General features: G+C 41.4%; 2 protein-coding genes across 5 annotated transcripts in view; both read left to right on the top strand.

Annotated features, from left to right (window-relative positions):
* The first annotated feature begins 261 nt into the window (after nt 1-261).
* Nucleotides 262-7235, top strand: prpf3 (PRP3 pre-mRNA processing factor 3 homolog (yeast)). Its single transcript, XM_069142704.1, has 17 exons — nt 262-414; nt 778-931; nt 1454-1584; nt 2013-2180; nt 2288-2374; nt 2509-2774; nt 2896-3014; nt 3103-3290; nt 3430-3596; nt 3781-3863; nt 4696-4839; nt 4927-5026; nt 5150-5263; nt 5350-5468; nt 6075-6152; nt 6241-6296; nt 6421-7235. The coding sequence occupies exons 2-17, from the start codon at nt 787-789 to the stop codon at nt 6568-6570; spliced, it is 2115 nt and encodes a 704-aa protein (XP_068998805.1). The 5' UTR covers nt 262-414; nt 778-786; the 3' UTR covers nt 6571-7235.
* A 205-nt stretch (nt 7236-7440) lies between these two features.
* LOC138194177 (threonine--tRNA ligase 1, cytoplasmic-like) overlaps nt 7441-26849 on the top strand; it is a 31001-nt gene continuing 11592 nt past the window's right edge. Inside the window, exons 1-11 of one of the 4 annotated variants that reach the window (XR_011177910.1) lie at nt 7441-7657; nt 16711-16840; nt 17004-17179; nt 17304-17356; nt 17483-17609; nt 18134-18309; nt 18594-18879; nt 19020-19274; nt 20135-20302; nt 20411-22497; nt 22705-25974. Coding sequence is in view for 1 of the 4 variants with exons in the window: in XM_069142702.1 (XP_068998803.1) it covers nt 7462-7657; nt 16711-16840; nt 17004-17179; nt 17304-17356; nt 17483-17609; nt 18134-18309; nt 18594-18879; nt 19020-19274; nt 20138-20302; nt 20411-22422 (3576 nt within the window). In the remaining 3 variants the exon portion in view is untranslated. Of the gene's footprint in view, nt 7658-16710; nt 16841-17003; nt 17180-17303; nt 17357-17482; nt 17610-18133; nt 18310-18593; nt 18880-19019; nt 19275-20134; nt 20303-20410; nt 25975-26849 lie in introns of those variants that run through there. The other 3 variants (XR_011177908.1, XR_011177909.1, XM_069142702.1) reach the window with 3 other exon arrangements.

The raw sequence follows: 26849 nt of genomic DNA, 5'->3' as shown, positions 1-26849 counted from the left end.
TAATGCGTTTCAGTGTCACTGTTTAACGTGTTCACGTTTTGGTTACATACGAACTGTAAAGGATTCATAAGTTCTCTAAAACTTTTATTTGTAATCCTCGTTTTTGAACAAACTAGTGTAACCTTCAGACAGGCAGGGACAGACGGGATCATCGTTCCTCGTGGTAGCAGATAGGCGGAAACATCGTACATTTAAACAAAACGAGTGCGTGGAAAAGTCGCGAAGAAGAAGAAGCAGCATCCCATTTCCGGTTCCGGGTTTTGATACAGAAACGTCGTGCGAACGGCGCGACCAAACAGAAAGTTTTCCTGAAAACCTAGCCGTGTGACTGTTTTACGCTTATTAAACGTTGTCGTTTCTGTTTGGATTTTATAGCGTTTGCGTACTGACAGATAATACAGACAGAATTTAAAGGTTTGTAAGTCTAATTCAGCCCTTATTCGCTGTTGTTGGTAGCTCGCCTACAGTAGTGTGCTAACGTTAGTTAGCAGGTAACCGGGGAGTTTTGGCGGATGTTGTATGTTGGTCCGGGCCAGCACATGTATTGACCTAATAGTTAAAAACTCAATAAAGAGCACCAGGTTTTGTGTGTGAGTTTGGATGAATTAATAACTGGCGAGCGTTTGTGTTTGGACGGAGGTTGTTTGTGCTCGTGTAGCTACTTGACACAGTCCCAAACGAGGCTGGCGCTCAGGAAGACATTTTGGTGAAAATGTGGATAACAAGCATTAATGAAAGGTGGTGTTCCGTGTTGTAAATTGTGTGTTGTTTTTGCAGGATTGAAGGATGTCTCTTCCTAAGCGGGAGGTGGAGGAGCTGAGGCCGTGGGTGGAGCGCACGGTGAAGAAAGTGCTGGGTTTCTCGGAGCCCACTGTGGTCACTGCAGCTTTGCACTGTGTGGGAAAGGGACTGGACAAAAGAAAGACCATAGGTAACTCTGCTGACCAGTTGAGACCACTGTGTTAGGGATTAGACTTTGACTTTTATTAGTAAGTGTGTAAGTCCCTCAGACCACCAGTCCAGACTGGACGACCAACATTTTATCTAACCAAAACATGTGGTTTTGGTCTGGGTCAAACTGAACCGCTGTTTGGTTTGTTGGCAGTAAATGTGCAAACCAAGGTAAATTTGTTTGTGACTTTGTGCACAATTGAGCCAGTCCATTTTGGTTCAGTTTCATCCAGGCAGCAACCACCGCTTTCGGTCAGATGAGATTTTGGTGCTTTGGTCCGGACTGTGGTGCGTGGCACATTTCACACCTTTCTATTTTAGTTTCAACTAAACTGAAAAGTCCAGACCAAACAAGGTAAAGCACTTGACTGTCTGGATGCTATTCACAGTGATCATGCTTTTTGTGAAGGTAAAGGTGCTCTGAAATAATGTGTTTTCATTGTGACGGTGATAAAAGCAGGACTGGATTTGTGCTAATTACTTGACACTCGTTTTCCCTCAGACCAGCTACGTCCGTTCCTCGATGACTCTGCTGGAGGGTTTGTGGAGCGGCTTTTTGAAGCGCTGGAAGAGAGCCGCAGCTCCCGTGGGAACAAAGGAGCAGGAGAAAAGCACAGAAAGAGAGACCTTAAGGTAACCAAACACCCTAGCAAATGTTCTGACTTTGTGTTGGCACTGTATCTATAAATGATTAGACTTGACGCTGATCATTTTATTGACAAGAAATTACACTGCCTACATGAACACGCTCTCATACATAAGTGATTAAGTAAAGTTGGAAAATGTAACGCCTGAATAGAATTAGTTTGATTCGTTTAAACCTCCGTTTACGAAGGGTGTTGAGTAACCAGACTTTTCCCCTAAAGCCTAGCATCAAATTTAACTGCACATCTGGGCCAGGTCGGAAACTGGGTTTAATATTCACATGGTTTCTCAAATCAGATGATTGGCGAAAGCAAAAAATAACGAGGACACCAATTGTAATCACCCTTGTGTTTACTTTAATGGTGCTATAATGATTTCCTTTTATTGGTATTTCTGTTGTGGCTGGTTGGACTCAGGATGTGTTTGGTGATGAGACGGAATCTGGTGCAGTGCGAGAAGCTCCTGAGACAGTAGATGGCACAGTGGCAAAGCGCAAACGGGTCCCTCGCTTTGAGGAGGTGGAGGAGCCGGAGGTCATACCTGGACCTCCATCCGAGAGCCCCGGCATGCTCACCAAAATGCAGGTAAATGACTGTTGGTGTAATTTACTGAATAACAACTGCTTTGTCAATTCATGAATTGTTTTTAGATTGTTGTCAACTATTTACAAACCCTTTTGCTCCACTAACAGATCAAACAGATGATGGAAGCGGCCACAAGACAGATAGAAGAGAGGAAGAAACAGCTGAGCTTTGCCTCTTCAGTTCCTTCTGCAACAGTAAGAAGATAAAACTTTTTTTTCAAAAATGTAAAGACTACAGACTAAAAAAAACAAACTATCACTAGGACATTCAATATGAAACTGCTCTTATTTCTGTCTGACTTCAACGATTGCCTCTTCCCTCTTCACAGTCGCAGCTGGACGGCCCTCCAGTCTCACGGCTTCTGGGCACTTCCGCTGCTGCAGCTGGTGGTGGTGGCGGCTCATCCATCGCCCCTTCGCAGGCTGCCAGCTTTATGAATGATGCCATCGAGAAGGCCCGCAAGGCTGCTGAGCTTCAGGCCCGGATCCAGTCCCAGTTGGCTATGAAGCCTGGCATCCTTGGAGCCCTGGGGAACACTGGGCCTCACAACCTAGTAGCACTGGCTAATCTTCATGCCATGGGAATTGCTCCACCGTGAGTAACGTCACAGTTAATACAATTTTAAAATCTACAGAGAACAGAAAACACGAGTCAGATATTTATTTGCTCACTGCAGCGTTAAAATAAACAACTCTCTCTGTATGTGTAACTACAGGAAAGTAGAAGCCAAAGAGGTGAACAAGCCAACACCTCTTATTCTGGATGACAAGGGAAGAACTGTAGATGCCAGCGGCAAAGAGGTTGAACTCACACACCGTATGCCCACGCTCAAAGGTATGTATGCAGGTCCAATACCTGTAATCACACATCATGTTCATTTCTTGTTTAGGTGTTTCTCAAGAATTTTTTTCTCCCTGCCTAGCCAACATTCGTGCGGTGAAGAGGGAGCAGTTCCGTCAGCAGCTGAAGGAGAAACCCGGGGAGGATTTGGAGTCCACGTCCTACTTTGACCAACGAGTGTTTATTACACCAGCGCAGCGACCCCGTAGGGGCTTCAAATTCCACGACCAGGGGCGCTTTGAGAAGATTGCTCAGAGAATTAGGACTAAGGTTGGATATAATACTTAAACTACTCCATGTCAGCTCAGCAGTTCCTTCAACTGGTTCATTTGGAAATAGAATATTTTTGTTAAAACATGTTTCAGAACATGGCGTTTGTCCCTCACGCATGAATCTTTACCCCCATCAGGCCCAGTTGGAACGGCTGCAGAATGAGATCGCACAGGCAGCGAAGAAGACAGGAATCCAGGCGTCCACCAAGCTGGCGCTGATTGCCCCAAAAAAAGAGATTGGAGAAGGGGAGGTTCCTAATATTGAGTGGTGGGACTCCTTCATCTTGCCCTGCAACATGGACATGTAAGAATGTACATGTACATACTTATTCTTAAACACTGAGTGTTGTGTTTGGCTTCATGTTAACAACCTCACAATGTTAACATAGTGAAGTTATGTTATGTAGCTCAATCTTTGTGGCCTAATGCAGTTTTTACAGTTGACCTGTTGAAGTTTACTGACATGTTTTTCCTTTTATCTCATGAAGAAATCTGGACTCAAAATTTGACAATTTAGAGCTTTTTGGAGTCACCAACCTGGTAGAACATCCCGCCCAAATTAGCCCTCCGGGTAAGTCTATGGAAGGTAAAATTTTTTGTTTAAACAGGAACATTTCTCTCCCACAAAGATATTAATCATAGAGGTAGAAATAAACCTAGTAGGAGCTAGCTATAGGTGGTGAGATTTACATCAACCTGAACAGTTAAAAGTTAATATAGTAGTAATTTGAAATAATCTGATTTCATAAATGGGGGGGGGAACACCTGTGAAAATATGCAATTCATCATGAAATTGACTCTTCCTGGTTGTCTACTGATTGCAGCAATTTTCACAGTTTATGCTCCTCTTTGATTTATGGCACAGCGATGCCCACTGTCAACAGAAAGTTAAAAAAGCACTCCCCTGAGAAGATAACAACAGAAAGTAAAATTGCATTCACAAGCATTTGCATGAAAAACACCAGCTGTGCATACTTTCATAGTTAGGAATGTGGTGTTCAGATGCAGGAAGATGACTGTCTTTGAAACGGATCAAATTTCCCGGCATCATCCAGTTTTTTTGTATTCACATAAACTTCTCCAGCAGCTGGAATTGAAGATGTCTATGTTTGTTTTGGTCTCTCAGACTTTGATCCTTACTCTGTGAAACTGTTTGTAGCAGATACAATTCATTATTTTGCATTTGTGCAGCAGCTTTTTAGGACTGTGCAGACTTTTATGTACTTTTGTTACGTCTGTCGTGTCTCTGAGCAGTGAGATGTACAGTATTTGCTCTAATTTTTGAAAGACGTTATACATCTTTACCTCATCTGCAAGCTCTTTTTTACACTCTTTCACCTGTCTTAATGGTGTCCATTTCATTACTAGACATTACTACATATATGTGTTTTTCTTTTTCTCAGTTGACACAGATAAGCCAGTAACGCTGGGCGTATACTTGACAAAGAAAGAGCAGAAGAAACTGAGAAGACAGACACGGAGGGAGGGACAAAAAGAAGTGCAAGAGAAGGTCCGTCTGGGCCTGATGCCCCCACCAGAACCCAAAGGTAGACGCGCACAAATCCCTTTTATTACAAACTATCACAGTGCCAGGTTAAACAGAATGTAGCTGATATTTGCTTTCATTTCCTCAGTTCGAATCTCAAACCTGATGAGAGTCTTGGGAACGGAGGCGGTTCAGGACCCCACAAAAGTAGAAGCCCACGTCAGAGCACAAATGGCCAAGAGACAAAAGTGAGTAACGCGGTTAATCCTGTCACCTTTTGTGTATTCTTGGACCTATTGGATATTGTATGATAATTCATGAAGAACAAAGCCCTTTTTTAAGGTTGTTCTAAATCTGTCCTTTACTCGCAGGGCTCATGAAGAGGCGAATGCGGCTCGTAAGCTCACAGCAGGGCAGAGAAAAGAGAAGAAGGTGAAGAAGTTAAAAGAAGACATCACTGATGGTGTTTACATTGCAGTGTACAGGTTTGTGTTTGTCGCACATGCTTCAGATATATTGCATGGTGCAGCGATTGTGTGTCTAATTTAAGCACCTTGCCTTCCATTTACAGGATCCGTAACCTGCAAAATCCTGCCAAGAAGTTTAAAGTGGAGGCCAATGCCAACCAGCTGTACCTGACGGGCACGGTAGTTCTGCACAAAGATGTCAACCTTGTTGTGGTGGAGGGAGGTAAGGGACATCAATTTTGTCCTTAAGAGCTTAATGATTTGAATTTTTTTTTTCCTTTACTTAAATATTTTCAGCTGTTTGATATATTTCCCCAAACACAACAACCTTATTCATTTATTGTGTTTGAATACACTTGCATTCGGTAAGTGATGCACAGTTTGATACATTTACAACCGTAGAGAGTGAGAGTATAGATTTTTTTTCCCCCCAAAAAAAGGACTAGCAGTGCAAATAAAAATAAATGTCTGCTTTGAATATGGATTTTCTTCAGCGCTGGATCTAAAATGTAATGTTTAGATCAATAGTTATCATGGCAAATGTGAAAAATCATGATATGGATTGTAGGTGATATTGCCCAGCCTTGACCATTCGGTCCCCACAGCTTATTAGTATGACTTGCAGACCTTCTTTTTCCATTTAATCTGCAGTACTAATAAGCTGTGTAATGTTAAGTATAGCTCCAGTGTATGAACAGAAATGACATAGTTTCACTTTCTCAAGGCCTGATGTCAATTTCATTGTTTTATCTGACCTGTTACTCACTGGGAAAGTTAAGCGGTTGGATGATCAAAGTCCTACTTAAAATCTAAATTTCTCTTCTTTCAGGCCCTAAATCCCAGAAAAAGTTTAAGAGGTTGATGATGCACAGAATCAAATGGGAAGAACACAACAGTAAAAGAGATGGTAAGATTGTCTTACTTTTGGGCCTTTCTGTGTCATGTTTGTAAGTATTTCAGTAATATTAAACTCTTTTTCTTTTATTCTTAATTAGATCCGGATGGTGACGACGATACAAAGAGGAACAACAAGTGTTGGTTGATTTGGGAGGTGAGCGGTCACATGTTTTTCTTTTCTTTCTGTTGCATGCTCATGTTGTGTCACTTTAATGAAATTGGATGATGTTTTTGTTTGTGATCTCATTCGAACCTACCGATTCCTCTTGGCTCTCCAGGGAACAGCTAAAGAGCGTAGCTTTGGGGAGATGAAGTTCAAGCAGTGCCCCACAGAGAACATGGCCAGAGAACACTTCAAGAAGCACGGCACAGAACACTACTGGGACCTAGCGCTCAGCCAGAGTGTGTTGGACTGCACAGATGACTGAGACCTGCCAGTGGGGTGCCGAGTTTCAGTCCGTGCTCCCTCCTCACGAGCCTCCAGATCCAGAGCCTCCCAGCCAGCCGGCCCCTCACACTCCTGACTGGCTGGCTTCAGCTCTTGGGGACATGAGCTTCACCAAGAGACTTGAACATTGAAAAGGAGCAACAATAAACCTGTGTGGATGTTTTTGTGAGGATGCGAGTCAGATCAGGGTGCGTGTAGAACAGTATGTGCGTTTAGGTCGGCAGCAGTGTTCTTTTCTTTGGTGGTAGACCTTTTCTGTCAGATATTTTGTCATGCATTATTGAATAAAATCTGGCAGATTGCATATAAATCACGTACCCAAGGCTTTATGTGATCATTAAAAATGGTGTCAGATTGTTACAACTCAATTTTTGTGCTAAAATCCCAGTCTCCACTGATAATAATCCGTCTGAGTCAAACAATTAATAAAAAAAAAAAAAAAAAAAAAAAACCACCTCATCAGTGTAAGACTGAACACTTGGTTAATGTTGTAGACATTGCAAATACATTTCAAACAACTGTAAAGTCCCCAAATCATTTTTTTTATTTTATTTTTTATTTTGGGGGAAACAAGCAAGTCTGATCCAGCTGTAGCTATATCTGTAACATTAGTCCCCCGTCTTAAATAAACAAAAATTAAAGCGACCGTGTGTCCCGTTTTTTCGTCACATTTAATGTTGAATTACTCCCAACGCGAGACATTAGTCGGCTGTTATGCAGCGTTAACTGCCATGACTAGTTTTTATTTTTTTATTATTCTAAGATGTCCCGATAAAGTGAAACACGGGGGGCGTGTTTTTCCCGGGTCGTCCTCATTACGTTTCCTCCTTCATCCCCATCAGCAGCGAGCGATCTGCAGACAGCTCGAAAGATGGCGGCCGGCTCAGGGGCTACCAGCGGCCACGGAGCACGCAGCTCCACCGCCGCTCTCGAAGCGTCTTTGGACCGGCGATTTCAAGGAGTATCCAACACTATGGAGTCGATACAGGGACTTGCCAATTGGTGCATTGAAAACAAGAAGCACCACGGCCTCGTCGTTCGCTCCTGGATGAAGTGGCTCAAGAAATGTGAGTAGCTTCGCCGCTGAAGCTAAAGCCGCTGGCTAACGCACTTTTAGCTACAAAAAAAATATATATATATTTATTTCTGCTCGCCAAACTAAACCCTCTTTTTTTAAAAAAAAAATTTTTTGGTAAGATTTGCGTGAAGAGCAAAGTAGTTTATTTGCACCGTAACACAATAACCGATTCCCAAAAGATAATTGTAAACCTCGCACCGACATTTAAAAAAAACAACTAACGCAGGTGTTGCTGCCGCGACGTAAAATTAGCTGCTGGATGCTAAGCTAAGCTAATCGCTGCTGTGTTTACAGTCGGGCCTCCTGGTTGTTGTCCGGCTGCAGACCGACCGACACGCTGCTGAAGCTTTGCGCCAACTAGAAACACAAGAGTGGGTCCGGCGTGTTTTGCAGGTTTTTTTTATTTTTTTTAGCTCGGTTCTGTCTGAAGGTTATAGTCGTTGCGTGATTTGATTTATTTTTTTAATTTTTTTATTTATTTATTTTTTTCGATCCCGTGGCTTGTAGCTTTGTGGCGGACATAGTTTAACAATGGAAAGCGTTAAAGTCCACTTTAACCAAATTCACGCAGCACCGTCGTGTCACGCCTGACGTATGGGAGTATTAACGATGGGCCACTTCTCACCCCATTTACGTTGTAAATTATTCATGCACCTTTGACTCCCTCAAACTTCACTTTTGTCTGCTTCGCATTTAAAACGACGCTGTATATTTGTAGGACAGCAAAACTTATTACAAATCCGGATTTTATAATATGTGTGTGTGTTGCTCGAGCAGGTTTGTTCACTTCGTACGGAGGTCCTTGGTTGGTTATGTTAAAAAAAACAACAACAAGAGTTTTATTGGATGTACTTTAGAGGGAAATATCACAAACTACTGGAGAACAAATGTTCCCTGGTGGTGGGGACACTTTATGGTTATGACCCGCCTTCTCTAAAGAGCCATGTGCCGATTCCTGGTGGTACACCAACTCCTTCAGGGGTTATGTACCTATCAGGAGAGAGCATGCCGCTCCTTTGCCGCATTAAAGTGGCGTATGCTACGTCACGGTAGACAGGCCCCGCCCCCCCCGGATGCATATGCAAATTTGGCGCGATTTTGCCGAGTACTGCCGTAAATGTGTTATTTTCTCTGATCATCTTCAAGTCTGTGGTGTTTATTATGTTAGCGCAACAGCGGGCTGTAAATAAAGGCATGTACATGTTTCTCTCGCCTCTTTATTAGATGTTAGAGCTAACGTTAGCCTAGCCACCGTAAACAGTCTGTTAACGCTGTCTGTAACTGATCATAAACAGCATCCGGTGTCAATGCTGGTGTTTTATGATCGGCTGGGTTTACGTTTTACTCCATCGTCCAAGATCACCTCTAATGTCACTTTTGGAGTCGCAATCAGAATCTGAAACTACTTTTCCTGTCATTTGAAAATCATTGCGCACATCCAAGCTACAGAAGAGCCGAGAGCAACACGTGCGTCCTTTTTGTTTACGGCGATTTGTTGCGCTAACATAATAAAGACCGCAGACTTGAAGACGATCAGAGAAAAGAACACATTTACGGGCACATTACTTGGCGTAACCCTCGGCAATTTGCGCCAAATTTGCAGATGCATTAGGGGGCGGGGCCAGTGTACAACAATAGACTGCAAGGCCATTTCAATGTGGCAAATGCCGTCTGCAGACAGTTTGTCTGAGGGGTCGACTGATCTGGCTTTATGATACCGATTATTGGCAAGACCGATAAACCGATATTTGGAACCGATGTACATTTGCAGTAAAAAAAAATTTGGGGTATTTATTGTGAAAACAAAACAACAACAAAAAATCCTTTATTGAAACACCAGCAGAATGTTTGATACCCGATTTTAAAATGTGCTTTGTGTTTGTTCACCGATAGCTTAACTTTGCGCTTTTATTACGAGCCACGTAGCGAGCGCAGTCGTTATCGCCTCTAGTAACGTTCACTTGCATCCCCTCTTCTGCTCTGCTGCAGTGTGTCTGTGTGCCCTCCATGACATACAGAGAGTGAACAGAAAAGCAGCAGAACAGAAATTAGAGCGGCTTCCGGCGACAGAAAAATGCACGAGCGACTCTCACACTGAGCTGAAATGCAGCGGGAGCACAGGGACTCGGTAAATAACAGAATCTATTATTTGGTTCTGGCGGCGCGGGAGGTCCCATTGGCCGGGCTGCCCTCCCCGGACGGCGGCGGTGGTGGTGGAAACACTTAACGAGTTGCTACGGCGGGAGACGAATTTACGAAACGCACCGTGTGCCATTAAACTCATAAAAAGAGCAAGTAAATATGACGTGGTGGTGTTTCTGCAACTTCAGCGTAGAGGCACGGCGGTGTTTTAACTTCTGCCGTCCTCTGAGCTGCTGAAAGCAAAGAAGTGCTCGGCGTTGATTGGCCATTGCTCACGAGGTGTAACCAATCGGATAAAGTTGTCGTGATTGCTCCGTTGTTATGGCGAGCGTTACAACCGCGCAAACTCCATCCAGCGAAGAAGGCTGAGAGATGTGGTTGAAAGCTGTGGAAATGGTTCCAAACTGGATCTTGTGTCGGAAATGTATTCGTCAAACCACACTTGCAGTGTTTGGAGTATTTGTTGAGAGCCGAACGGTGTCGCCGCAGTATATTTAAGTGATACATATGTCTGACAGTGATCTTCTTTGTTCATGACTAATTCTTTATTAATATAAAGGAAGCCAAGCACGAGTTCTTCAATGTGAAGCAGTAGTACTCTTAACGAAGCCACCAAACTGCTCTCATTTCTTTTAGCTTGTGTGCTTTTAACAGCACGCTCACTATCTGCAGACACACTATCTCTTACTTACTATCAAACACTTTTTCTTTGTCGCTTTCATCTCTGTCCATTCTCACTCATAAATAATGATTTTAATGTTGTTGTTTAGTGTTTATGTGGTTAGTCATCTTTTTACTTCAAACTAAAGGAACTTTACAGAAAGCTGCCTCTGTCTAACTTAATGTTTTGTAGAAAAATTAGTAGAAGACTGATTGGTTATAATCGGAATTTTTTTTGTAAAACTTGGGAGTCATGAATGTTTCAGCAGATTTAATCAGGTTCTTGGTGAGATGTGGGCTAAACCGAGCACACAGTCTCAGATATCATGTGCTCGGCCATTGATGTTGACGAATGCAGGAATAAATGTAATGGCTTGTTGCAAGTGCTTAATGAAAACGTGATTAATAATTTTAGCTTTTTTTTTTTGTTTGTTTGTTTTTGGTAGAAAAGTAAGAAATTTAGTGAATTCCCAAACTAAATGTTGGAGGAGTTTGTCTATTGGCTGATTACTTTGTTAATCCCTTCAGGGATCATTTTGTAGTCACTTCATAGGTCAGGACTAATTGACAACATCATAAGAATTATGTTTTTGTGTTTATTCATTACTGTGGTGGGCGTTGGGAAAGCTTAATCTGTTTTTGGAAATACATTTCAGTTGGTAGTTTAATTTGTGTGAGGATTGACTTGTAATCACAAAGTGAATACTTGTGCTGCGATATACCAAATATTTGGTTTTTAAAAAAAATTATCAGGTAATTTTTTAAGATATTTGGAAATTTTGATGTCTATATTTGACAGGTGTAATTGACAGGAATAGCATTTGCTTGAATGTTGTTTGCATGATGCGGATTTTTATGTCAACATTAATGGAGGTTAAAACCACTGTCATCTTTAAAAAAAAAATATATATATATATATATATTTAAATTAAGAAAATTGTGGAAGGAATAGTCCGTTTTTAATCCTTGAAGCGTTGATTCAAAAGGTGCTTTTCCAGTCTTGTCCTAATTTAATGATGTTAACTGTGTGAAAAGAAATCCTTACAAGAGTTGACAGAAAGAAAGAAACCACACTTTAGATTGGCAGAAGTGATTTTTCTCCTAAATGTATCTTCAACAACAACATCAAGAATTACAAATATTGTACTGCAGATCTTTTATAGGTCTCAGCCCTAAGATTTGGAAAACAAATTAAAACTCCAGTGGGGTATTTCTCTCTCAGCCACATCATCATGTAGATATTTTTTTAATCCCCATCCTGCATCACTGCTCAAAGAACAGTGATAAAAGCTTATGCTGACAATACACAATGAACTGCTGTGGGCCGAGTCGGCCTTTGTATTCTGGTTGAGGGCCGTGCCAACAAACCAAGAGGCAATCTGCTGATCATCATTTATTGTGTGCTTTTGGCATTGACATGTTGGATTTATTTAAAAATGTTCAACCAATCTTTGAGTTGTGGGCATTTTGAGTGAAGACAATCTATGATGGTTAAGAAGACACCAAATTATATTTCTTTCTTTTGTTTAATATCTTACAAGTAGACATTGTTTTCCTATCATTTGACCATGGTCATTTCATCTCTTATTTTATTTCAAAGTTGAGATTCATCAATTTTGAATGGTAGTGCAGTTTTGTGATAAAAGGATCTTCAGGTGTTTGTGGTAGTGACAAAAATGGTTTTGTGTGCGTTGTGTTTGTTTAAACCACAAGTCCGCCAGTCTTGGCTGTGGACTCCTTTCCGGTGTGTATTGATACTCTAATGAGGCAATGACAAAGTTGATCACATGGAATAATAAACATGTTCCAGTAAGCTGATGGATGTTACAGATGTGGAGATCTGTTACTTTCAGAGAGGATGATTAAACTGCTGGATGGGTCCTTTTTTAAAGATACAATATAATTTAATGTGAACTGTGCATTCGTCTATTATAGTACAGTGTTATGGGATATGTCGAACACAATTGACTTAGATATTGACATGGATAAGACATTACTCGGTTGTTAAAAAAAAAAGATCTGAATTAATGTGATTTGTGTATGTGATTGATCTGAATATAGTCTCAAAAAGGACCAATAGTGTGAAAATTGGTAATATTGTTCAGTTTGAGAATTATAGCTTTTTTTGGTCAGTGAGTTTTTAAAGTATGCGAGAGACTATTCGACTCACAAAGGATGTTATGTACAGTGTTCATGCAAAATTTTAGGTGATGTAAATCTAGCTGGTTAAAAACAATTTCCTACTCAGACAGTTAATATTTATATATATACATATTCAAAATGACTAAACCATGTATCGTTTTACCCTTTGACAGCATTCAGTTAAAGTGTTGTTTAAAAACAATCTAGGAAAAAAAAAATCGCTTGTTTAAAATACTCAATATTGAAAATGAACAGCAAATAACTCTTGATTTGAAAAAAATTGTAAGTAGAACGATATTTAGTTGATTAAATATTCTTTCTGCCTTCCTCAGTTTTGAAATGATCTCCTTGTAAGGCAAACAACAGTACGTTTTGTAACGTTAACTAATCCAGGATTTCCCTGCTATTGTAACTAACGCTGCCCCCCAACTGTTCAGGCTCCATCACTATCACTATCTAAGTGACTTCTACTGATCTAAAGCTCGTAGTTTTGTCCTTAAACCATTAACACAGATATGATAGTACAATAAGGGTCGAAAATGAAGTGAAATTGCATATTTCTAATTGAAAACAAAGAAATGTAGTGGTTGAGAGCCCCATACCGAATATGTGCACAAGTCCTCCAAAAACAGAGGAAACGCTGGGATCATAAGCAGACGTCACAAATTCAGGTGTAAAATCTGAAAATGAGATGGATTCCAGTTTAATGTATGATCTTAAAATGCTGCACATTTTGTCAATGTTTTCGAAATATATAGGCTTATTCAAGTTACAAACACTGTTCTCTCTTGGTGTTGTTCTGTGTGTTTTTAATGACGTTTTATTAATTTATTCCTTATTATTTTTAAGTGAAACTCCCCCTCAGTAGAACGGTGGAATGAAACCAGATTAAAGAGGGATCTTCTGTACGGGAATCGATTTGAGACATTTAATTTTACTGTTTGGTTATCATAACAGATGCTATATAAAAGTGATTCATGTAGTGTGTTTGGCTGCGCGATGTACACAAGCGTGTTGACTCTTATTCTCAAAGGTCCCATCTACATCTCGTGTCACCCTCGTATTATTTGATATTTTATTTTTGTATTATGTTTGGTAATAATTTAATGTCTGGCCAGGTAATGCTGACTATTGGCCCTTATTGTTTCTTTAAAGAAATTCCCTGTTTTTTATGTTTATAAATTTTAATAGCCTGAAAGCAACTGGCTCATTAGTGATGATGCAGATAGTTAAACGATAGCTCTGAAACAGATTATGAAAGGAAGAGTGAAGATCATGTGTGACATACTCATTTTGGTTTTTGTTCTCTTCTTTTTTTACTATTAGATTAAGCTAAAACTTAACATATAGAGAAATCATTTTATTTTGGCATTGAGTCTTTAATTAATGTGATATTTTTCAGACTATCTGAGATGCAAACATCTGTTGACATATAACAAAATGTGACATGGGGAGATTGAGTGTTATTTCTGAAAATCTGAGAATATTCTCCAATAATGTAGTTTACTGACTTCAATGGTATTCTGTTTAGTAAAATCCGGGTAGTGAATAATCCTTTTTTGTTCGCAGCAGAAATCATTGTGTACTTAGTAGTATTGTATTGCTTTTAGAAATGGAAATGTATGACTAATACTCCAGTTAGGTGACTATGGAAACACAATTACAGATTTGTGACTGAAATAATCCATGCCAACTGAAGCAGACGGAGACTTCAGCCTTCTATCTAATCATCATTTTGGTTCACTGTATTGTGGATGGGCTGATATTATTTACTGATGTTGAGTTGTAATAAGGTATTTTCATCAGTGTAAATGAGGACCCATATACAGTCATAAAAATAGCACATAATGCAATTGTTTATTTGTCATCATATTTGATCGAGCCTACATTTGACCCTCTTTGAAACGGTGCCTACAAATAATGGTGAAACGCTCAAACAAATGACATAACATTTTGCATTTTTTTTATTCTTTGCATGATTGTAAAAAAATAAAATAAAATTAATCACATGGTAAAAGTACCCCCCCTTCCCTACATTGATCACACCTTTAGACCCATCATTTAAAAAAAAAAATCAGGCTATTTAATGCAAAAACAATTCTCCAAGAACCCCAACATGTCACCAAAGGAGCTGCAGGTATCTCCTGTGATGGTCAAGGTGCATGTGTCTAAAATCAGAAAGAGATTGCTCAAATTTGACCCGCATTGGAGGCGTGCCAGGAATAAGCCTTTGCTGTAAAAATAACAACATGGGCTTTTGGGAATAATGTGCTCTGGACAGTCGACTCAAGGATAGAGTTTTTTTTGGCCACAGTAAAGCCACTTTCCACTCGCTGATTATGACTGCACTTATAATATATAGTATTTTGGTCAACGTTGGATTTTTACCATTTTTTTTTAAACCCAAAAACTTCCAAACAACCATCACAGCTCCTCTCATGGGCACGAGTTCTTCTGGTGCATAATCCGTTCCCTCTATATATTTTCCATGGCTCTTTCCTGTTCTTGAATGTACTGCAGAGCCTCTCCCGGCTGTCAGGTTACCTTGCCAGCTAAGTAGTGTACCGAGCATGCCGTTTGTCCCTTGTAATTTTTTAAAATGGATAATTGTTATTGTTACAAATTGTTTATGTGCCACAAATTGTTGTGGGCCACCATGCTTTGCCCTGTTAAAGAGAGTTAGTTGTGAGTTATTAACTGTTTTGTTGCAATTAGTTTAAAGGATAGGTAGTTAAGTGGGGTGACTAAACTGTACTCTGTAGGCTTCAACGCAGCACAATTGTAGTTACCTGGATTTAACTTTTAGTTCTCTGAGTAAATCCTGATTTCTGCCAAAAGTTAAATCACAGCAGTTGTTTTAAGTGCACCAGTATGTTCATATCATACCAGACATGGAAACCAGAAAAACAGGCTGAACCTGTACACTGCCCAGCTGATTTATCAACATCTTGGCGTGGACTTGCTTTGTCCTGTTGATAATGGATGGAGCAGCACTGGGCTTCAATAAAAGTTTTGTTTGAAAACATTTTTATTTTTTTTATTGTTTAAAACATTGCTCTGGACAATGGCACTGGAGTTTAGCTGGGGCAGTCTGAATTTCTTTCTAAAATAAACTGCGCCAATTTCAGATACTTTGATAGTTCTTAAAGTTTCACAATTTCTCGCCCAAACTGTGTGATGTTGACAGATCTAGTCTCTGCCATCTTTTTGAAATTGTGAAATTTAGCTTCCCAGATACGACATGTAGCTACTCCTGGCTTCCCCTCTGATAACCCTCTTCGCTGTAGCATTATACTAATGACATGGAAACCTCCACCCAGCAAGTTGACATGGCTCCTTTGGTTTGTGACATGAAACACGGGCTGTCTGAATCCATGTTTTTGAGACCGTTCTCGGTTGCTGAGCTGAAATGTCCAACCATGGTGTTGTGACTACAGCATTTCTGTATTAGGTTCATTTTAAATAGGCTATGAGCCATGGGCAGAAAAAAAAAAAAAAAAAAAAAAAAATTAAATAGTCATTGGAAAAACAAGTGAAACGAAGTAAAACATCCACCAGAATGTCTTCGGTCTGCTGTATGGGCACATACGGGTTTAGTGTTACCTGTGATGATGACAAAACAGCTACTGTGTGCAAGCACTGTTCAACACATGTTGGTTATGCTAGTGGCAGTACTTCCTATATGATTAATTATTTAGGAAGACATCGCCCCTGTGTGTCACTTGACAATGCAATGAAGAGAGTGTCGGGTAGGAAAGAACCACAGCTTCTTCCTGCTAAGTTTGAACAGCCTCTACATGCAGACTCCAGAAGGGGCAAAATCTCAAACTAAATAATGGTGGTAACCCAGCTCCTACAGACAGATGGATCTCCAGGGCTACTGAACCGTGACTGCCAACTTCATCACTTCAAAGTGGGAAATAAAAATCATTTTCGTTTTACTTATTTAATGACGTACTCAATCTATGAGATATGTTATACATGAAATATCTGTGAAAACCCAATAATAGTCCAGTAGCCCAATATTAGTACTTATTATTGTTTTTTTTGTTGTAATCTTATAATTTCTTATTTGTCCGCTCTCTCTTTTCTTTTTAGCTGACAACAATCATCGCTTGAATCTTTTCTATGTTGCCAATGACGTGATACAAAACTGCAAAAGAAAGAATGCCATCGTCTTTCGTTCGGCCTTCGCTGAGGTCCTTCCTAATGCTACTCTGCTCATCAAGTGAGTACCAAGTTTCTTTTCACCTGTACCACTCAGTCAACTTTGCATTTGTTTTTGTTAAATTGACGTGGCCATCTCGTATCCAAATGAAAGTTGCTGCCTGCATCTCTTCTTTCTGCTTTTACTGAGGTGTGTTTGGCGTTTTGTCATTCTGATGTTTCAGAGACGGGAAGGTCCGCAAGTCGGTGGAAAGGATCTTGACGATTTGGGAGGAGAGGAGCGTGTATCCCGAGGAGGTCATTTCCAAGTTCAAAGCCGGCATGAATAAAAGAGAAAAGGAGCGAGAGAAGCAGAAGGAAAAAGAAAAGGAGAAAGAAAAGGAGACTCCACCTGTGACTGGTCAGTTTATTAAACTTCATAGAAATCTGTTTCCAGATGCAGCAGTTTTTTTTATTTTTTTTAAATTTTAAGGTCTTTTAAAAAAAAAAAAAAAAAAAATTATTTATTTTTATTTATCCTGTAGCTCCTACCAACGCCAAAGCTGCCCTGAAGTCCAAGATCGTAGCGGAGTTCACTGTAAGCCTTTTTTTTTTTTATTTGTGTTGTTTTGGAATACTTTTTCTAAACACGTTTCTTAAACCGTGCCATTGACGATGCAACAGCTTTCCGTCTTTATTCATTTACACTTTGTTTCTTTTCTAGCCCCACTCCTTCATCGAACAGTTGTCAAGATATAAGCGAGCTGTCGCTGAGGAGGAGTTCAGGGAGAAGCAGCTGGCGGCTCTCAGGGTGGATGTCTGCAGCACGGAGGCCCTCAAGAGACTTAAAGGTCAGACGTCACTGAGCTTATTTCTGTATCACCAGACACCTACTGTCCTCTGTACTTTATGTCTCGAGTCACAAACACGCTCGACATATGATACGATATCCGTGTCCTCTTCAAGACGTGTCAAAACACAGGTTTACACATCAGCGGTGGAGGTGTAGCAGTCCTGTACAGGGTTGACTCTGTCGTGTGAACACCCAGTGCACGTTTAACACAAGCAAACTGTAAAAATAGACTTTCAGTTGTAATGTTTGCATCCATTTTCTGCAGAAGTGCATCTCCATATTTCTTCAGATGAAAGTAGGTCTAGTGAAACCTGGAGAGAGACGTTGCTTCCGTTTTCCTTCTTTTTTTTTTTTTTTTTTTTTTTTTTTTTTTGCTGTTGGTTTAAAACACGTGTTTGGATATAGATTTGAAAACATTGAATTTAATCTTGACATTGGTATGGTCTTATATTTAAACATTAGAAACTTAAGGAAACCTTGTATGTATCTTCTCACTTGTTTGTCAACTGTCTGTTTGGTTAGACAAGGCTGGGGGGAACAAGTTCGCCAAGGACTTTGAGGATGGCAGTCTGAAGCTGCAGGAGTTTGTCAGCTTCCTGGAGAAAGAGTTGAAAACTGGACCACCTCTGCTGGAAGCTTTGGGAAATGCAGATATTTTCTACGAAATGCAGTACAAGGAGGTTAAGATTGTGGCCAATGTGAGTGTTGTGTACTTAACGGATGGCATGGTAGAATGTAAAGACTCAACAATGTTTAGGTTTTTTGTGTGAAATGGTTTCTTGAATTAAAATTAAGTTATTTAATTCAACTAATAAATTGATGATCCAGACATGGGATGTGAAGGTTATGTTTCTTTGTTGCTTAGGCACACTGACCATTTGAAAACAATAGAAAACTCTACTAATGTTGTCATGGATACGAATTCGCTCTAACACCTTTTTTATCTTCTTCATATCTTCTTTCTTTCTGCCGCTCTACTCAGGCATACAATGCCTTTGCCAACCGTGTGGCCAGTCTCAAAAGGAAATTGGATTCCCTCAAGTCTACTATACCTGGACCAGAGGACTCTCCCGTCCCCTCACCATCGGAAGACGCCCCCTCTCCCACTGGCTCTGACTCACCCTTTCTGGGAATGGGGGGTAGCAGAGCCCAGGTGGATCCAGAGCTGGATGGCAAGGCCATGGATGAAGGAGAAATTGTGAGTGACAACAGAGACATGGAGGACATGGATCTGTCTGACGAAGAGTTTAAGGCTGCTGCAGCAGGAGGTAAGTGGCTACAGAGTGTTGCAGATCTAGGGTTGCGTTGCGGTATAAATTGTATTCTCCATATGAATCCATTTTGACCTGCTGTGTTGTGATTTCAGATTTGTAAATATATAGGCTCCTTGAATTTTGTTCTCTCGCAGATGACAAGAAGGACAAGCCATCCACTGCCGTTTCCAAGACTACAAAGTCGGAGGCGCCGTCAAAGCTCCCAAACACACCTACGAAAGCCTCCAAGACCAATGCTTCTGCTGCTGCCACGGCAACCCCGCTGACTCCCACATCTGCTACTGCTGCAAGTGCTCCAACCACTCCTCTGGGAGTCAATCTGGCCAAGGTGGACCTGGGAAAGATCAGCTCCATCCTCAGCTCACTCACATCTGCCATGAAAAATACAGGTGTGTTTGGGGCTAGGAGAAGACAAATAGCAGAAAAGTGTATTTCAATATTTCTGTGGGATCATTAGTCATTGTGAGACATAAAGAAACACATTGAAACATTGCTTTACAATGTTTTAGGAATTGATTAGCAATCATTGTACTATTTTTACTTTTATGTGCTAGAAGTAACTACAGTGGTTATCCGTTCGAGCGTGAAAGGTATTTTTCTTCTTACTGTAGCACCATGAGGTATGTAATGTGATGGACTGTATTAACAGTTTTGAAAATAACTGACTACTGCCATGACTAGACTAATCCAGAATGATTTGCTCTCCTAGCATTCGGTGGATAAATGAACACTAAATGTCATCTTCCCCTTTTTTACAATATGCACACATGTCATTTTACAGCAGTTTAATTATTTTTTGAACAGACGTTAAATAAATGTGCATTGATATGAGAATATGAGAGCACAGTTCAAATCTGCTTTTATATTTGACAAAAATAAATTCTGCAATAATTCATTTTTATTTTGGACAGATGGTTTGTGCGGTCATAGAAAACGTTTTGGTTTTGAGATTTCCTTTCCTTTTTTTTTTTTTTAAATATACTACTATGCCGATAGTCTTTGTAATGAAAAAACATGTCACGTGTGGCAGCCATGTTTTCATTTTAATACTTGTAATATTTATTATTTGGACAAAAATTCAGTCAGGGTTAATACTTGTTTGTGTGACAAATTCACTCTTATTTTCATAGGATTTGTTGACAATAAAAAAATGATACTCACTTGCCTTTTTGTTTAAGATTCAAGTCATTTCTGAAATCTCCACTTTGGCTTTGATCTTCATATCTTTCTATCCTTGCCTGCCTCTCAGCAGCTAGTCCATCACCTCGGCCATCTCCTGGGACACCCACCACCCCCTCTGGCCAGTCAGCTGCCTCCAAAGCAGCCCCCCCGAGCCCTGCCCTGGCCAGCATCCTGTCACGTGTTGACATCACACCTGAAGGAATACTCAATGCTCTGTCTAAAACCAACACACCAGGTAAGAAACATGTATCTATTTGCTTTTTGTATTGTAATACAAAAGGACTTAAAAATCTTTTAATGTTCTTTCATTTGTCACCTCTTCTTTGTTTCTGTCTCGGTGCAGGTTTGTCCTCTCTCCTCCAAAGTGTGACTAACACCGCTTCTGGTACTCCCACCCGAACCTCCCCAAATTCAGCAACTACTAAAACCCAGGTGACCCCGACCACCCCAAAACCAAAACCTGTCCTGGGGAACAGCCTCAAACGAGACACACCTGGAAGAACCAGAGACTGGGAGAAAGGGAGACAGCTGTCCCCTCCTCCTCCACCCCCTCCTCGTTCCTCTGCTCCTTCTGTCTCTCCCCCCAGCTTAGAATCCAAGATCAACAGCTTCTTGCAGGGTAATCCAGGTTTTAGTCTCGCTCTGGGTGATGTCAGTCCCGATGGGGTGGATGGGACCCCGGTCAGAGACGAGGCAGCTGGCACCCCGACCCAGGATGAGATCATGGACACACCTGGGAGTGTGCCGGAATCTTTAGGCTCATCTGGAGGTCATAACCTCTCACCCACAGCCTACCGCAGTGAACCCTGGGATGCCGTGATCACCCCGTCAGGAAGCAACAGTGATGGAAACTATCTGAGCTCCTCGTCGTCCCGGTACGGAGCTGGGAAAAAGAGCGGCACGAAACTGAAGGATGAAGAGGTGATGAATGTGAGGAAGCGCGTCTCCTCTTCTCCCTGTCATGATATGAAGGGGAAGAAAGATGAACACCACAGCCAGCTAAGGATGATGGGAAACAACAGAGCAATGGGAGAGAGGAGACACTCTGCTAGCTCTCGTAAGGCGAGCACGGGCTCAGATGATGGAGGTCTGTGTGGAAGACGAGAGGAGAAGGGAAAACGGTCTCCAGGTGAAGGGAAGGCGGGCCAGTACCACCGTATTGAGACACTTGTGTCGCCCTGCACTGAAGGGGCACCCATCCAAACTCTCTGCTACTCTAACCGACCGCTCGCTGGAGAACGCATCAAGACGGTAGAGAGCATCCGCGTGATTGGTCGAGGCTCTCGGCGAGGGGAAGGGGCCGGCAGCCGGCCGGGTGGAGCGATGTGGTACGAAGAGGAGGAATACCTGGAAGCTCAGCCTCCCTCACCCCACATCGGCCCCCCTCCTCTTAATATTGGCCCGCGTGGCCCCGAGGAAATGAACCCCTCCATGCCTCTTCCTCCCCCACATCTCCTCCTCCAACATCTTCACCCTCCACCCTCCCTCCCTCACCCACATCCTCCTCCTCAGACCCCGTTCCAAATACCCTACCACACAGAGAACATGCAGACTCCTCCCCCATCGCACCTCCACCAGCATCTTCCTCCTACATCCCCTTTCTTCAGCGGTCCTCCTCCACCAATCCCTCGCCCCCCTCCGCCTCCGCAGCGCCTATCCCCTCCACCTAATCATTCTGCTGTGCCCTCTGCAGTCATGGTGGGTGGAGTATTGGTCCCTGTTGACCGTCCCTTATCTCTTCCTCACCCGATCCGACCTGAGGGTGTAGAGCGAGGCGGAGTGGGGCCCAGAGGAAACAAAGCGGCCCCTCCACCCCTCATGTCATCGTTACTCGGCGAGCCCCCAAAGCTCCCCCGTCCCGGCACAGTCAAAGAGCCTTTTGGCCCCCGCCATGCACCCCCCCTCCACCGCCCAGGAACCCCTGGTGTTCCTCCACCTTTACTGGGCAGAGTGAAAGAGCCTCTAAATCTACCTCTTCATTCCCCTTCTCCCTCTCCCACATCCTCCACAACCTCTCCCTCCACGCCTAACTCCCCTGCAGTTGACACTGCTCCTGGTCGTTCACTCGCTCAGTCCGCTGCCCTTCCTCACCAGAAACCCCCAGCCAGCCCTCCAGCTCAGCCTCGCAACCAAACCTCTAACCCCGTTCCCCTCCTCACCTTGCCCACTCCTCGGCCCCCAATGCTCTCCGTTCCCATCCCACAGAGACCCCTGCTGCGAGGCCGAGCCCCCTCTCACCAGCTTAATCAAGATCTCCCCAAAGGGGGTTTCCGTGGGGGGAAGCGTGCTGGTCCTCCATTCACAGGTGGTCCCTTCCATGCACAGAAGAGGCCTTTCCTACCCCCACGCTACTGAAGTGGTCGTCTGTGACAAGCTGAATGAGAAGTGCAAGCCACACATCTAGCAGTGCTGTGTGTGTTAGCCCTGCTGGTATGAGCCTAGGTATCTTTTCTCTGTTCATTTAGCTTGAATTAAAAGTACTTTAGGTTGTGTGTAAATAGCTGATAACTCTTCATGCTTCAGCTGGGTAGCCAGTCACCTTACACTGTACAGTACAGCTAAGAGGTTATTTGTTACATAGTGCAGAGTGTTGTGTAACAACCTTCAAATCTCTCTTCTTTTTTTTTTTTCCCCCAGGCATCCATACACAGTGTATAGAAGTTTCATTAGGTCTGATGCAAGAGTGATATAACCGTAAGAAGAAAACACAGATAGTTGAGGTAGACTTAAACTATACTGCATTGAGAGTTTTCCTACTTGTGACGAACAGACAGTGGAACAGAAAGGCCTTGATCTCTTGGGATACTGAGAGGAAACTAATAGCAGCAGTTTGGTATTTTGGTAAATATGTTTGTTACATTTCTTGCTAAGATTTATATAATAAGATTATTACCTCTCATCAGCCCGCTATACAAGAAGCTTGGCATGAAAGACTGGAAACGGCAAGAATGCTTTGCTCTGTCTAAAGGGTTAGAAACTATATGCCTACTGACCACTTACACAATATCTCATTTGTTTCATCCACATAAAAAGAAAACGACTTTAAACTGGATTATGAGCCAGCATGTGTCGCGGCTGGGTGCAGTGACTTAAAGTCGCCCCTGGTTGCCCGGCAACCTCGGCAACAGAACGACTCCAGGAAGTCACTGTTCCTGACCAAAAAAAAAAAAATGTAGGCAACCTTAGTTACCGTGAGACTCTACCAGGCTAGTTGTTTGCCTCCGTTTCCAGTCTTTATTCTCAGCCAAGCTGATGGCTTCATATTCCACAGATAAATACGTCCTCTTAACTCTTGGCAAGAATAACCGCATTTCCCAAATTGTCAAAACTACTCCCCTAAAAAAAAAATAAAAAAAAAAAAAAGGTGTGATCGAAGTGATGAAAGCAGGTTCCAAAGTAACTCTTCTTCGATGAGTGTATGGGTGTGTGCTGTCCATCCTAAAATGGTAATTCTCATTTTGAAGTGATGAGATTTGTGTAGCAGCTGAAGTTAACACTTGTTCTTATTTCCAGAGGAACTGCTGTAAATACTATTACTCTCCTGCTCAACCTCTTTCACCAATCTGTCCTTCTCACTGTATATTTCTAAGCTTGTAAATATAAAGACTGACTGAGTTGTTACAGCCTTTTCTCTTCAAACTCTTATTTCTGTAAATGAGGACAATGATCGTCACTCACGCAGCTCGTCTTTACTGTGGTTGAGGCCATCGATAAGCTTTAGCCCCGAAGAATTTCACTGTAGTATCTTATCGTACCTTTCTGCCCTCCTTTTGAAAGCACCACACTGAAGAGGATGGTGAAGATAATGTATTTTATTTCAGACATAAATGTCTGCCTGTGCGCGCTTGAAGTTAGACCGAGTCATGAAGATACTCGGTAGTGGATGGCCGACGGGGGGAAGGCATTTCAGTTTGAACCACACTTGCTAGGCTTCAACATGTACTGACTTGAATAAAATCCAGAGTTTCAATTCAACTGGGGGGGGGGGGTTATTTTATTTGGTCACTATTTATCTCTTGAATTGCGTTGTTTTCCTTTATTTTGCGCTGTTCTGTTGTATTTTCTGCCTGTTTTCAAAGAAATTGTCATATTCACACAGCTGTTGCCATTTTCACATTGCATTGACGTCTTTATGTTTTTTTGCGTTGTGTTTTTCAACTAGATAGAATTGGCAATTTTCCATTTGCAGGCACTCGCTGGTGGATGTTGGGGGGGGGGGGGCGAATACTTTTGAGCCGATTAGGATCGTGTTAAAAAAAAAAGGTTTATTTAAATACTCCAGTTGCTTTGGCCCCTTTCTCTATATTGTTTCTTTGCTAATTTCATGCTTCCGCCTTCAAGCCCCCTTTGCTTACCTTGCGCTCACATGGCTTTGTCCAGAAAACACCGCTGCACCTCTCAACACTCGGCACAGGCTCAGCACAATGGCAGTAATCCCCCCTCTCCTGCAGGAGTTGTTGCCTCAGTCCTGCCCTCTGTCAGAGAGGTGCGGTCTGAGTGTCGCAGCCAAAGGCCTCGTGTGTGTGTGTGTGTGTGTGTGTGTGTGTGTGTGTGTGTGTGTGTGTGTGTGTGTGTGTGTGTGTGTGTGTGTGTGTGTGTGTGTGTGTGTGTGTGTGTGTGTGTACACTTACAAGTTGAGTTCAAAATTACAGTTCACCTACATGCTGCCAACTTTCCTGTGTAAAGTTGGTGAATAGATATATTGTAAAAAGTGTAACAACAGAACATATTTTTTTCTCTCCAGTGTTGACGCACCATCAGCGTTCTGACGTTTCACCGAATGTTCTACATGTCTGTTACCTCCCTCTGTAAACTCTGTTAACTCGGTCACAAAGTGGATCAGCTAATATTATATCGGCTTGTTGTGTTCACATTGCTAACTGAGAAAGTTAGATCATTGTCATAGACATCTTTCAACTTATTAATCACATTTTAGTTGTCCTTGTAAATAATACCCTCTTTCTATTCTGTTGACCTCAAGAAAGCATTTGAGCTTGAAAATGCCTGAAGATGTGACAACGCTGATCTAGTGTGTGTATATTTGATAAGTTTAACTGCTATGACTGCTGTTCTCATCAATGATGCTATATCACTGGTCTTTGAGTGTCCAATCTTTTCTGATGTGATGAACATGCACACATTCTGCAGCAGTTATTATTTGAAGAGGAAAATACATTTATATATATTTTGCAAATCATAAACAACCATTAGTAAGACTACATTATTAGTGCCTTTATGAAGTGACCTGCTTCAATTTTCCTCACATATTTTGCACAGCTGTCATTTTGCCAGTGGTTGCACTAGTCGATGCTCTGTCTTAATTTAACAACAGAGACAATTTTATATTTTGTTTCTTTTTTCCTTAGACTTTTTTTTATCTCATTACTTCCTTGAGAATTTTTTTGTTATTTTTTTTTTATTTGATTGTTTTCGCTTAACATTTACACACTACACAACACACTGTTTTTGTAAAACCACACTTTCGATATGCAATTTAAAACATTGTTGTTAGCTTTACACCACAGTATTGCCCCTGACATGGGTCACATTTAGAGAACTCTCGTTAGACGATGTGATATTTCTTTTGATGACCTAGCTCCAGTGGGCCAGCCAGTAACAAACAGAAAAACACAGTTTTCAGTAAATAAATGCTTTTACATTCTTTTATTAATCAGTTAAAATGACAAAAAATAATTTAACTCTATGCATTCATGTTGAGGGTCATGTCATCAACACATTATGGCCTCTATGCCATTATTCTTCGGTTAGCAGTGAAAATTTAAATGTTAATTGTATAGCTAAACTTTTGGATCTTGAATACTGCACCATTAACCAAAAACACCTGATGCCATATTTTGTCAGGTATTTGACAAAAGGCCAACAATGTTTGCTAGTCAATAAGTTGCTTATATATATATATATCTATATAGCTATGTATATCTGTGTGTGTGTACAAATACATACATATACACAAGGCTTAGTTTTGTTTAGCTTTGTTGAATACATTTCAACAAAGGCTTAGTGAAGAGACCAAACGCTGAAAGCGATCCCATATATTAAACCATATATTAAATGTAGGATTCAGCCAAAGCAAAATTGTTTAGGTTTTGCCCATTAGTGATGTCACTAATTGATCATTGTGACAAAAACTTGTTTACAGTGGTCTGATTGTACAGGATTGTACTCTAGTATTGATACGAGTTTTATCTCGCGATTAGGCAGACTTCTCAAAGAGCTGTAGCTCCCCCAGGTGGCAGATCAGTGGTACTTCAGCTATTAAGTCCAGTTTGTTTACAGAGTAACCTCTGTTGGCTAATTTGTTGAAATCAAAACATAATCACGTCCCTTTTTCGGAATTAACTGAGCTATTCGTGTAGGACAGCAGGTTAAGTCCATTTGTTAAAATGTAATCCAGTTATCACTGCATTGACATGTTGACGTTAAGATTTTAAGAACTTTTTACATTACATATTTAATGTGATAGTTTACACAGGGAAGGCTTTAAATGTGTCAATGATCTGAATAGTAGCAACAGTGAAGATGTTTTTTTTGTGACGAGTAAAATATTCGTTATATTCCGTTTTTATTTTTGTCACGTTTACTTCGTGGTTTAAAATAGTATTTCTGGCACTAAACCGATAGATTAAACGCATTTAAAACTACAGCAGGCTCTTAAAGTGTTCAGCTCCATTTTGGAGCACACCGGCTCTGCTGCTTAGCCATGTTGCGGTCGTGATGCGTCAGGTCGGTTCCTCTCTGTGTAAAATTACTTCAAGAGTTTC

The sequence above is a fragment of the Embiotoca jacksoni genome, unplaced genomic scaffold (assembly GCF_022577435.1).
Source record: "Embiotoca jacksoni isolate LCO1_2020_lvr unplaced genomic scaffold, fEmbJac1.0.p SCAF_11, whole genome shotgun sequence".
NCBI lineage: Eukaryota > Metazoa > Chordata > Actinopteri > Embiotocidae > Embiotoca > Embiotoca jacksoni.
Note: the sequence above shows the minus strand (reverse complement) of the source record. Positions and strands in the feature narration are given on the sequence as shown.